The sequence below is a fragment of the Musa acuminata genome, chromosome BXJ2-3 (assembly GCF_036884655.1).
Source record: "Musa acuminata AAA Group cultivar baxijiao chromosome BXJ2-3, Cavendish_Baxijiao_AAA, whole genome shotgun sequence".
NCBI lineage: Eukaryota > Viridiplantae > Streptophyta > Magnoliopsida > Zingiberales > Musaceae > Musa > Musa acuminata.
Window position 1 is genome coordinate 2,403,259 of NC_088340.1, and position 13,350 is coordinate 2,416,608.

At 37.0% G+C, this 13,350-nt stretch overlaps 2 protein-coding genes across 3 annotated transcripts; one reads left to right on the forward strand and one right to left on the reverse strand.

The window, feature by feature from the left end:
* The first annotated feature begins 660 nt into the window (after positions 1 to 660).
* LOC103977001 (protein PIN-LIKES 3) lies at positions 661 to 9,521 on the forward strand. 2 transcript variants are annotated; one of them, XM_018823153.2, is made up of 11 exons: positions 661 to 1,128; positions 1,723 to 1,878; positions 2,056 to 2,135; positions 3,384 to 3,508; positions 4,054 to 4,175; positions 4,435 to 4,674; positions 6,101 to 6,193; positions 7,732 to 7,832; positions 8,695 to 8,747; positions 8,846 to 9,031; positions 9,134 to 9,521. In XM_018823153.2, exons 1-11 carry the CDS (start codon positions 1,102 to 1,104, stop codon positions 9,262 to 9,264), a joined length of 1,314 nt encoding a protein of 437 aa, XP_018678698.2. In that variant the 5' UTR covers positions 661 to 1,101; the 3' UTR covers positions 9,265 to 9,521. The 2 variants fall into 2 exon arrangements, with proteins under 2 accessions (XP_018678698.2, XP_064954280.1); XM_065098208.1 differs by having other exon boundaries at positions 662 to 848.
* A 225-nt stretch (positions 9,522 to 9,746) lies between these two features.
* LOC135606394 (cyclin-dependent kinase B2-1-like) lies at positions 9,747 to 12,631 on the reverse strand. Its single transcript, XM_065097416.1, has 8 exons — positions 12,119 to 12,631; positions 11,589 to 11,730; positions 11,084 to 11,145; positions 10,872 to 10,983; positions 10,662 to 10,755; positions 10,479 to 10,548; positions 10,254 to 10,392; positions 9,747 to 10,050 (listed from the first exon to the last, which is right to left on the reverse strand). The coding sequence occupies exons 1-8, from the start codon at positions 12,355 to 12,357 to the stop codon at positions 9,958 to 9,960; spliced, it is 951 nt and encodes a 316-aa protein (XP_064953488.1). The 5' UTR covers positions 12,358 to 12,631; the 3' UTR covers positions 9,747 to 9,957.
* Positions 12,632 to 13,350: the final 719 nt, after the last annotated feature.

Sequence of the window (13,350 nt, forward strand, 5' to 3'; positions counted from 1 at the left end):
TCCTCTTGACAGTGCTCACAAGCTTCTTTAATATTATTATTATGCTCTCTATCTCTCTGTCTCCACTTCAGCCCTCCGTCGACTCAGCTTTTCCCTTCATTTTTGTTCTGAACCGACCCTGAAAGGTTCCATGAAGAACATATCGAAGGACCTTTATGTAAGGTCCAAAAAAGACCTTATTACATATGTATATTATGTATATTGAACGTTGTCATGATAAGTTGATGTCAAGACCAAAGGAATGGTCGAATATAAGACTACTTGGGGATGGTTGTCTTTCAACGCCTTCAATTTCGAGTATCGGCTCATGAAACATGTTTTGACCAAATTGGATTCAATCTTCATGAAGACTTCAGCATTTTACGCTCGACTAATGATGATATACCGTCTGATGAAGAGGAGGGAGTGCCAACTCAAGTAGAGGGAGAGCTGACTTAGGACTCTTAACACTATTGCTCCCACTACCGTAGAAACAACAACTACATTAGTTCTACATCATCTATCGTAGACATAACTCTTAAACTATTCGTGTAAATTAGGATCATATTGATGCTGATTTTGATAAAGGATCGCTGTGCTTTCATGTGTTTCGCTTGAGATACTTTAAATATGTATTCCGATCAACAAAAATAAAAGCAATGGAGTTGCATCTGTTCAGCAGGGAGGCGAACGATCACGTTCCTCGATGTGGAACGCGATAGTTGACTGTCGGCTCCCTCTCGCAGCTTCAGAACCTGACCTCACGTGCTTATCTTACGTTCAACAACTGCCTCGCACAGAAAACGGGCAGGGTCTGTGATTTCGGAGGAGAGACCGGTGGAGGCGGGAGTCGGAGGAAGCGTGCAAGGGTGGGGGGATACAGTCACCCTCGCTGATTCTTTTCCTGTGCATCAGCCCTCTCTCTTTCCTTCTTTTGCTTAGCCATCCTAGTCCTCCTCTTCTGCTTCATGGTTTCCTGTCTTGATCGTTCTCGTAATTGGCTTAGACATGCATGCATGCATGCATCATCGAGAATGATCTGATGTTGTGCTTTTCCGGGGAATATCCGATGAAGCCTTGAGACTCACGATTTACGAGGAGGAAATGATGATTCGAAAATAGATGTTTATTTCTCTTTTTGGTTTGCAGGTTTCTTAACTATTACAACTCGATGAATAAGCATGCAATTTCATCTTTTGATGAACTTTATGTTCTGTAGAACAATGGTTTAAATCCGAAAAAAGTTTCTTTTCTGCAAGGACATGTGAAAATTTTATGGTATTTTGGATGTTCTTAATCGTGTGATTTTAGTCCTAATATTGTCCGGCAGTTGATGAGTTGCACATTTTAGTTTTTGATGGATTTGTTTGGGGGGAGCATATCATGCATTTGTGAAGTTTCTAATGCCACAAAATCTGCTAAAACTGTGAGAATTTATATGGTCTAATTTGAAGAGTAAAAGAAAACACAATGAACATGACTTGACACTATCGCCTGGCAACCGATGATCCTCTCTAAGAAACAAAAGTCGACCTTGATGAACTAAGTACTCTGTGCTTGATTCAGAAGAAGAAGAAGAACTAAATAAGAAGAGGCTAAAAAGGTCTAATGATTTTGGATCGACATTTGATACCCGAACCGTGCTGCTTGGTAGCACTGGTTTCATTAGCTTGAAATCTTTTGCCATTTCAGAGTCGATTGTTTCAGCAGAGTTGCAGAATCACAAATGCATCTTCTTTGCAGAGTCGTAGGAAAGCAGATGATATGGGTCTTCTGAAACTTTTTGTTACAGCATCTGTGCCGGTTCTGAATGTGCTTCTGGTGACTGGTGTTGGGTCATTTCTTGCAACAGGTCAAGTTGGCATTTTATGTCATGAAGCAAGGAAACATCTGAACAATGTGAGTTTTCAATATTTAGCAACAAGGAGAGAGAAAGGCTTTTTTTCCTTTTTTTGTTAATCTTAATTCTATTGTGCTTACATCCATTTTGTTATTAGAGAGTAGCAAAAACTTTCTTGATTGAAATTCTGAACCATCAAACGTCGAACCGCGGTTTGATTTTCTTTGTTCTTGCAGGTTGTGTTTTACGTGTTTAATCCAGCTCTTGTATCTACCAACTTATCTAGGACAATTACAATGGAAAGCTTGGTCTTATTGTGAGTCATAGTTCATCTTTATCCATTTCATACAATTATGAATAATTACTCAAGTTTTGACACTGTTCAGTCGATAATGCTAGAGTTATGTAGCGCCCGTAAGACCTTTCTTCACTTTCTTTAGCATGTAAAACTATTTGCTTCCTTCTGAAATTACACACGCATTTCTTCCTCTTTGCTATGGTTCAAAGAATTATTTGCTTTATGGAAGTTATGTTATGTGAGAAGCCATGGCCCCATACATCACTACCTTTCTCTCTCACTGCTATTGTCCTGGCCAATTTCACCAAATTGCTAGCTCACTCTGCTGCCTCTATGCAAGAAGTTCGCCGGTGCAGAGTATAATGATCTAGATTTTGATTGAGTCAAAGACTTCAAATCATAGTTTCTGACAATTAAAGGTAGAACGGCAGAAATTTGAATCTCCACCTTTAGTATCGATACAGAGATCATCTATAATGTGAAAAATATCTTTTTATTCATAGTTAACATGTCCTTCTTTCATGTGTGGATGTACATCTGTTATCTCCCTACGCAATCATATTCTTGCAGAAACAAATGAATATCTATGATAAAGTCCACCGAAAGTCCAGAAAATATGAGAACTTATTTTCTATAGTACCATTTTATTCTCAAACTCATACATTTCTCTTAATTCTGTTTTGCATAATGATCTATACTATATAATCTACAGGGTAGTATCCATCCCAAGCTACTTCCTGATAACATGTGTGCTGTTAAAGTGCTGATGGAACTGTTATTTTTATTAAGCTAGCATTAATTCTAGGGGTTTGATCTGTACACTCATTTTAATGGCACTTGGAATCTTCTTCTCTCTCTCTCTCTCTTTGAAGGTAAGGATGGTAAACCCAAGTTATTTCATTTAAGAAATGTAAAAATAATTGATCCATACAAAGCAGGTTATAGCGGTCTCCTTAGATTTATATGACTAGAAATGGAAAATAAATTTTGCTTATAAAATTCAGAAAGCAAAAAGATCTTTGAGTACAAGACATTCGATCCCCATTTTTTCTTCTCACACTTGCATGCCTATGTACATGTCTTGATGGCACAAAAAGCTCTCAAGAAGCATCTGATTTAATCTTCTGGCACACCTGGATCAATGACCAGGGACCAGGATGCTTTTACACTTGTACATTTTTGTATCATGACACTTCTTTCTAGATGTTATCTGTTTCTTACTGTGGACCACAGAGAGATGATTGTAGCTTCCATCTAAACTTGCAGGTGGTTTATGCCAATCAACATACTTCTGACTTTCATCATTGGTTTGGCATTCGGATGGGTTGTAATCCAAATAACAAATGCTCCATCCCATTTAAAGGGACTAGTTCTGGGATGCTGTGCTGCTGGTAGTTAAAATGTTGCTTTATTATTTTGTATTTATTATTCTAAATATGTTGTATTATCAGTAGCATAACCATTTCTTGAAATTGTCATTAGTACAGTGAACATTATCACTGACATGCACATATGAAACTCACCTTTTAAATGCAACAGTACCTTGGTTTTCTACTCCATCAGTTTATGTGGTTCATGTTACCAAAAGGTCAAGAATCCTTATCGTTGTTCATATAAAGTCTTACATAAGATATACAGCAATTTTTAACTCATAACGGGCGGCCGTCACAAACAGGATGCTTCAAATTCCTTCCATTCTGTCTCTCATAATCTTGTTATTGGGGGGTCCCCAGATAGAATATAGATTGTCATATGTGCTGAGGAATAAACATACTGGGAGTTTCTCCATGTATATGGTTCAACATGTTAAAATGTATATCAGAAACTACATCCAGTTATGAACAAGGAAAGTGATAGTCAGATGTCAAATCTTCATCCATTGATTTTGTTTTCAGAAGATATATAGTAGCTAATCAGTGATTAATTGGCTTAACAGGCAATTTAGGAAATATGCTTCTCATCATTGTCCCTGCCATTTGTAAAGAACGAGGTAGCCCATTTGGAGCTTCAGATGTTTGTACTACTTATGGGTTAGCATATGCTTCTCTTTCAATGGCTGTAAGTCTTCTTTTGTTATCGGTACCTGCTGAAATCATCTGTTATTATTCATTCACATTACTTGCTACCTTTAGAATCCATATTTTGAAGTATATATTGCTTGCTCACCTTTGTCCCTTTTCGTCTCCAGGGCATAAATCTACCACATTGCTATACTTTGTCATGTACTTGTTAGTATATATGTGTCGTTCATAATACATTGAAAAGTGATACTTTAGTTGCTTATAGCCTTTGTCCCTTTTCTATCATCTTACTGCAGATAGGTGCTATCTTTCTGTGGTCTTTTGTATACAATATAGTGAGGATATCTTCAGGTGCTACAGAGGGCAAAGCTACTTCATATAGCGACACACAGGAGCAGCAGATTATACAAGAAACTGAGAAGTTGGTCCCTCAAAGCTGTTTAGATAGGACGCTTCCAATAGAACACACATACTTACCTGGAGATGAATGTGTTTTGACTTTGTCTGCCTCCGAGATACCTCAGAATGAATTGAAGGTTATTGCAAGTTTCAATACATTGTGCTTTGATCATCATAGCATGAATGTTCATGTTACCAATCTTGCCATGAACACTACTATACCTAATTATATGTTTTCAGTAACAGAATTTTTTGTTGACATAAGATGAAAAAGCAGAATATGCTATCTAGAAGTCTCCAAAGTATAGACAAGTTAATTGTTGAATGATTGGATTGATTATTAACAAATATAATTGTAGTATGCTCTTAGAATATAATTGGGTCGGTGACATGCTCTCTGGTTTCTACTTATCTAAATCGCTTTTCAGGATTTAAAGCCTTCTCCATAATTTATCAGCCATAGATCCAGAGAATGAACTGGTAACTTTTTGAACTAAGAATTTGCAGAATCTCCATAACATCAGTTCTGGAAGTGTCACTTTGTTATGCCTTAAGGGCGCTTATTATGAGATTAAAATAGTAACTTTTTCATTATTTGGAGCAAAGATCAATTTTTTGCAAGATATCTTATCCAATTTTTGTACAAGAGTAAAAAAGAAAAAAGTAAATTCTTGATTCATTATATAACTTAACTGTTGATTTTTCATGTCTAGATTTGATAGCTAAAAATCCAAAGCTAGAGCTGCTATACTCATTTTGCCAGAGTCTGTATTTTGCTCATCTAACTCTAGTTTTTCATTAGTCCTCCTCAACTTGAGTTTATTGTTAAAGTTGGCGATGCAATTTTCAAAACAAGATTGGCTATATATTGTTAAGGAAAAGTTCTATTATCACCATAAAAGATCCATTGCCACTTTAAAATGGGATATCCAGTCAGTAAAATGGTGGAAAGAACAGCAAATGAGAAAGTGCAGAAAAATAAATTTTTAAACACCAGCTTGATACTGATTTTGATAATTTGTTGCATTGAAACAGTAAAGATCCTAAGAGTTATATCAACCTGTACCACTCCATATCACTGAAGAAAAAAACAATTAACATGATATCAAGTTGTATAATTCACAAAAAGTGCTTGATCAGAGTGATAAACACTGATTGGTTTGTACCAGTCCAACCAATATTGCAAAACCATACAGAAATGTTAGATAATTACTGACATCTTTAATCAATCTTTTCCTTCACAGTTTGCTTCCTATGCACATGTTCAGAACAGCACTTTATCTAGTCATTGCTTTACATGGTATCTAGTAGCCACCTGCTATAATGTTTGAGTGGTATGGGTGTATGAAATATCTAGCCATCTGCTATATCATACAGAGATATGTATGGGATTACATAATATTCATTCTTTTTATATTCTGGTATGGGTTCACAAGATTTGCTGGTTTTGTTGGTTTTGTCCTAATATATTTGTTAACAATGACAAAGACCTTTGTTGTTTGGTCATACAGAAAGTCTTCAAAGAATTGTGTTTTGGTTAATGCTTTATAAAATCTGTTTCAGGTGTCATTCTCGGATAAAGCAAGGCAGCTGCTGTCAAATATTTTGAAAATTATTGACTTAAAAAAGCTTTTTGCGCCATCAACTATTGGTGTGGTATACTACTTGTCCTTATATTTCTGCTACCAATATTGTCCCTGAAATATTTACCAAGAGTGCCACAAAATGCCATCTTGATCTATAAATACCAACAGGGAAGCACAGTTGTTAATGGGGGTGTTCAGATTTGGTGTGGACCACAATGCGAGCAGACTTCTAAGATACAAGACATGTTGAACATATTTTGCATTGTCATCCAAATTACATGTCAATAGTAACTTCATTAGTTTTTATTAGGTGTTTCATCTGGAAAGTAGCCCAAGCTTGAAAGTCCAGCTCTTTTGGTTATTTTTCAGTCTATTGCCATAATATCATGAAAACTTGGTAGATTTCATTTCACTTTCATTGTTATGATCCTATCAGATAAACTTTGCATATATATATATATATATATATATATATATATATATATTTGTTCTTCCTGTGCTAGCACGTTTGCTATCCAAAATTTTATGCTATATTAGACGCCAACATCTGAAAGCTCTGTTGTTATATGTTAACTATAAGTTTGTCTGAACTCATGTTAGGGATACAAATGAGGATAAAACCAGAAATGATAAAAATTGTGACGATTATGCGTTCTAGGTATCTCGAACATGCCAATCAGATTTGTCTTAAGAACTGGCATGGCTGGGTTGTTCTTCCTCAAAAAATTCACTTATGATGATGGCACAATATCTAATATCAACACAAGCAGGAAATTTTGCAGTAAACAGTTTTTGGTTCATCCTATCATAACAGGGAAAATATACTGAACATCAAAATTTGATGAATAAATTTTGAAAAGAAAGTTGAAATTTCTTAAGTCAATATTGCAATATTGCATAGCGAAAGTGGCTGAAGGATGATTCGGCATCTGTCATTGTATTTTGGAGGAACACCATGTTAGAATGCTAAAAAATTATCAATCTAGTTTAGTAACAAGCTGGGGATCTAAACAGATACCTGCATCTTCTCATTATGGAATCTTTGGCATGCATGAAAGATTTGTGCTATTTGCAGATCAGGTGATCATTAGGTCTGACGTACAAGTGTTTCTTGTTTCTTCTACCTTTTGACAAGGTTAAACACATTAATAATATTTGAACGACGTTGGTATCAAGTAGATTTAGTTGAAATTTTAATGCATCTGGACATTGTGTAGCTTTGATAATCTACTATTAGACAAGTAGTGAACATCTTTGACTTCAATCATTCAAAACATGATTTGATGTAAACAAAAGAAAAGTGTAGCTAAAGATATAAACATGAAGGTTATATTTCTGTGATAAAGTCAAGTTGATTGGATTGGTTAGGATTAGAAATAAGTAACTGAACGCGTTAATCATGTAGAATTCATTCTTGAGTATATGGATTTGCAAAATTTTTATTATAGTCTACCTGTATTTTTTTTCTTTGACTGAAAAGTTGGAGTATAGCATTCAAATGATCATGATGTTGCATGCTAAAGGAACCAAGTAAAATCTGAAGTCACGCTTGCTACTGCATGATCTACCAGTGGAACATACTTATAAACTCTCTGTTCTCTTCTGTAGATCATTGGATTTATAATTGGAGTAGTTCCTCAGATTAGGAAAGCAGTCATTGGTGAGACTGCTCCTCTTCGAGTGATTCAAGACTCGGCTGATTTGTTGGGGTACGATATGCGGACTTCAATTTTGAATTTGTTGCACCGCATTGTTCAGCATAATATCAGTACTAGTTTCGGTTCGAAAATCTTATTCTACCACTGCATCCTACAGAAAGCGCCTGTTTATGTTTATTATGCTTCATCCTTTTCCTAGTGTAGAAGCACATGAATATAGATCTGTTCAATATCTTTGAGAAATTGTCTCATAAATGTTTTTTTTATCTGTTATTTAAAAGTTTTACTCAATTCAGACATCAGCCTCTTCTATGACATTGTTGAGATAAACCTTAAAGCTTAATCTTCTTTAGAAAGTGGAATGTTGTCCTTGCTGTTGCACAAGTAAACCGTGTAATGAAGCAACTGGTCTCCTAATATTCTTCTCCACAGAGCCTTTCCCATCCAAAAGTGCTTTGCTAAAATTTGTTCCCAACTTTTGGGGGATCATGTGTGCCTATGTCAATGGCAACACAAAGTCATCTCGACAGCTATTTGGCAACACATTAAAGAAAAACTGCTCAACAACCGATGAATTTTTCTTTACATTGACACAACATTGCCATTTGTCTGTGGACTTAGCTGAGTATGAGAGCACAATGTACGACAACTAAAAATGATGTAGGTTGTTCATGGTCCAATAATATGCCAGCACTTTAATTCCAAATTGTTTATTTTGAGAGCCAAAGTCACTAATCAATCCACATAAAGATTTGGAGATCCTCTGGTTCAAACTAAAATTAGTTTTAAAGTTCTATTTTGCTATAAATCTTCAAACATTTAGCAAGCTGCTGTCCCTTTGCTTTATTTTTTTAGATGTATGGTTGCTGCAGCCAGTTGAATTCTATTTTTAATATTTTGTTTTTGGTTGCAGCGAAGGCGCGATTCCAACTTTGACCTTAATAATGGGAGGAAATCTCATTAAAGGTAGTGGAGCTGTTGGAAGATGATATGTGTAACGATTAACGACGATTCCGATACACAGAAAAAAAATAATGAATTGTTATGGACATCTTCTGTTTCAGGTTTACGAGGTTCAGGCATTCGATTTTCGCTCATTCTTGGAGTCGTAATAGTTCGTTATATCGTGTTGCCGCTAGTAGGCATATTAGTAGTCAAAGGGGCAATTAACTTGGGTCTGCTGCATCAAGACCCTTTATATCACTTCATTCTTCTCCTGCAATATGCACTTCCACCAGCAATGAACATAGGTGAGAGGCATCTGCCCGGATCGAGAGGCATCTGACCAATGACATAAATGTTTTCTTCATCAAGGAACGTCTGCTAATCTTAATCAATTTGTACACTTGCAGGCACTATAACTCAATTGTTTGGGGCTGGTGAAAGTGAATGCTCGGTTATTTTTCTCTGGACATATTCCCTGGCTTCAGTTTCACTCACCTTGTGGTCAACTTATTTCATGTGGCTTGTGTCCACCGACTGATCCTAAGATTTATCAGCAAACAAGCAAGCAAGAAGTATGCTTCCAAATGTGCCCTGCATCTTGTTGCTAAAGTTTCTTTGATCTGAAATGGAATTCAATTTACTTCATCATGTTTTGTTGTTGCTGCTATTGCTAATGGAGAAACTGGTTGTAGTTTATTTCATCTAGCTTTTATGCTTTCCATCTATAATTGACCTTAGTGTTGTTATATGTAATTTATGTTACATTTCTGAATGACGACATAATTTTTTTGTTTACTGTTTGTGCATTGCACATTGGAGTTCCTTCATACGTGAAACCTTTTCCCAACCTACACACACAACCACTCTTCAATCGTATCTGAAAACTCAAATTACACACAATATTTAGTATCTCCAAACAAAATAATATTGGCCATGTTTGATGGTCAACAGTAATTTCAGAATTTACTCTTATCTAATTGGTTATCTCGGTTTTAAAAAAAAGTTCACCATAAAGCTGAATTGTCTTTAATCTTGCATCATTTTGAGATCTGAATCCCTTAAAAATTCTATTAGAAAGTTTCCATACACGACCAAACTAGCGAAAGAAAGCACAGGAAAAGAACATCACAATGCTTAATGGACTCTTAAGCACTTCCACCATATAGAATGCTCGAGAAAAGCTACACTGTATTTACCACTGCTAGATTTAGGACCGAGACCGGTTAGCAACTCAGTAACTAGCCTTATTTACATCGTCGAAGTACGGGTGCTCCATAGCTTTCTTTGCTGAAATCCGCTTGGAAGGCTCGTACTGCAGCATCTTCTGCAAGTGTTTGAGTTCACAGAAAAACAAGGCAAGCTCATCATCATAGGTAAAGAAAATTGAATATCGAAGATAATATATGACATGCAAGAATGCCATCTAGTATTTACCAGATCTGTAACTTTACCACTTTATCTTACTGAAGGCGTTAATTTATTTTATCTTGAGCGGAATACCGGAATTCAGAAAGCGCAGCCACTCACCGAAAGCAAGTCTAACCCATTGGCTTCCAGAGTAGGCACGGCTGATGACAGGCTCTTGGGGCTCCACTGTGGATACTCGTGCCAGTTCGTTAATCTGCTTACTCCGGGCCAAACTTCTTCATTCGGAGTACCAAGCAACCTGCATCAGCAGCGTAATTAGCGCAACTAGCAAAACTACAAGGAAAAAAGAAGAAGACCAAATCTTTGGGCGAAGAGTCATTTTACCTGAAGATGTGTAGCAGCTGCTGCAGTTCAGAGTCGCCAGGAAAGAGTGCTTGGGTGGTAACTAGTTCAGCTAAAAGTCCAAAGAAGGCAGGAAGAGCCACTTAGAACAGTAAAGAGGTTTATAGATACAACTATCTTATACAAATTCTTTGCGCTTTTGATAGGAGAGAGAGATCCGCTTACCAAATATACAGCCAACTGACCAAATATCGACTGGTGTTGAATAATGTGTGGCCCCAAGGAGCACTTCCGGAGCTCGATACCAGAGAGTCAGGATCTGAAACAATTCATTGTCATGAAAAGAAGATAAATAAAAGCCTCTTAATGGCGGAAGCTGTTTCTGTAATATCAATAGAAAATATATCCACCTATCGAGGGTCATAGCTCACGTACCTCATGCGTATACTTCTTGAGCGGAATAGTGAAAGCTCGACTCAGTCCAAGATCTGCAATTTTTAGCATCATACTCTTCCGATCCATTAAAAGATTGTGAGGCTTTAGATCTCTGCATCGGCGAGGAGCTTGTTAGATGAAAAATTCAGACTATTTTCCTTTTGTATATAACAAACTAACATTCGGTACCGTAGCATCAAATGTGTTTTTACCTGTGCAGCACACCGCGGCCATGACAGAAAGCAAGTCCTTTGCAGAGTTGATACATCAAAATCTGTAGGAACCATAAGGACCTTCTAAGAATCTCGACAGAATTATAGGACGAATAATAGAGGCTATACAAGGATGTGGTAGATACTCATCACTGTAAATAAAACTTCTTAAGGAAATCGTTTGCGCTAGAAATTATACATCAAAATTTTGTTGGTGATTAGTACGATTTAGTGTGATGATTTAACATCTATAAGTGCTACTCTGCTTCAATCTTTAACAAGCAAAAAAAGTGTTTTAAGATTTCATTCTAACATCACAAGAATCTGTAGGGTAATAGACAAGAACAAGTATTATCAAATAGAAGTGTAGCAGTTCAACAATCTTTCACCATATAGACAGACTTCATGAACCATAGCCTCGAAAGCCATTCGATATGTTGCAGCATGCAGTATAACGACGTGCCAATTAGCTTAGGAATGCGGCCTCTAGACTTAGTGCCCTTACCTTGACAGCTTTGGGCGGGATCATCTCATGAACCTGGCGGAAGCTTCTGATGTACTTCTTTAGATCAGTGTCCATGTACTCAAATACCAAATACAGAATGGTCTGTCCTTCTTTGTTCTGACCTTGCTTGAGATCCAGCAGTCTGCGGTGGATAGCAAGAAAAAATCGATCAGGTTTACACCACTCTGTGGGGGAGACCAATGGCATGAGAATGAAAATACAGGCGCTGCCGAAACGACAACCGGAAGAATCGACGGAGAGCATTCTAGAGAAAAGAAAGGAAGAAAAGTCACGGAACATGAGCCAAACATCCATTATTTACAGAGGGGAGGGAGGGATCTTGATCATATCGGTACGAGGAGGCGTATATAGTAGTTTGTACCACACCCGGGAATAAGAATTTAAAACAAGCATAAGCAGAGAAGGAACGCCGATTTTTAATCACGAAACGAAGAAAGGCGGAGAATCCCCTATCCGGAAACGAAGAAATAACTAGTGTCGTCCTATAGTCGTCGTTCAGGGAGCACCACCTGACGATGTGGGGATCGACGGACAGCATGCGGAGGAGGGAGACCTCGCGGAGGGTAGTGGGGGGGACGCCCTCGTCGTCCTCGGGGAGGCGGGTCTTCTTGAGGGCGACGATCTTGCCGGTGGCTTTCTCCCTAGCCTTGTATACCTTCCCGTACGTTCCTTCGCCAACCTTCTCCAGCTTCTCGAATGCATCCATCGCCCGGATCTGCTGTGGCAGCTGGATCGTCGCTGTCACCATTCTTCTCTCTTCGCTGAATCGAAAGAAAAGACAATAGGGATCTTCTTCCTTCCGTTAGAGAAGGGAAAGCGGCGATATATACACACATTACACCGATGGTCTGTGGCTGGGGTATCTGCCGTGTGTCCAACGGCCAAGAGAACACTCGAAATTCGAATTTCAAACAGCATCCCAACCCTGCAATGGCGGTGCGGGGATGGGGATGGCTGAGATCACCGTTCACCACCGAGTCCCGGCTTGTGTGCCGTTCCACGTATGATGTATCCGCTCAAATCGCCGGACCCCACACTTGTGTCCGCGCGGGCGCACGTATGATGTATCCGCTAAAATCACCGGATCCCACACCTGTGTCTCTCCACACACACACACACAGATATATATATATATATATATATATATATATATATATATATATATATATATATATATATATATGATTAAAATTTATATTAATTATTTTAAATTAAATCTTTTAAACCGTTGTGATTTATTCATATCTATTTTACCCTTTTGAATTTTTGTTATAGATCTTTTAAGTCTTTATGATTTACTTATATTTAAAATATTTTTTTCTATTTTTAAAAATATAACATAAAAGCTCATTTCATTTTCGTGATATCTGAGTTAACATATATTAGACTCTATAGACTTGCAAAAAATTATTTATATAATAATACATATAATTTAAAATTAAGGTATATTTTAGCTCATATTATTTTGATCATAAACCTTTTAAATCTTTATGGTTTACTCATGACTAAAATAACCCCTATATTCTAAAAATATAATATATAAGTCCCTCATATCAAATTTGAATTAACAGAAGTTAGAATTTGATTACGTGACATGCTGACTCATAATAAATTATTAATATAATAATACGTATAATTTAAGTTTTTTTTTTAATAAAACATCCATCAATCATCGTGGAAGCAACCATCAACAGCAACACCGAGCCATTACTACTTAGTAGGGTATCATACTAATGACGAG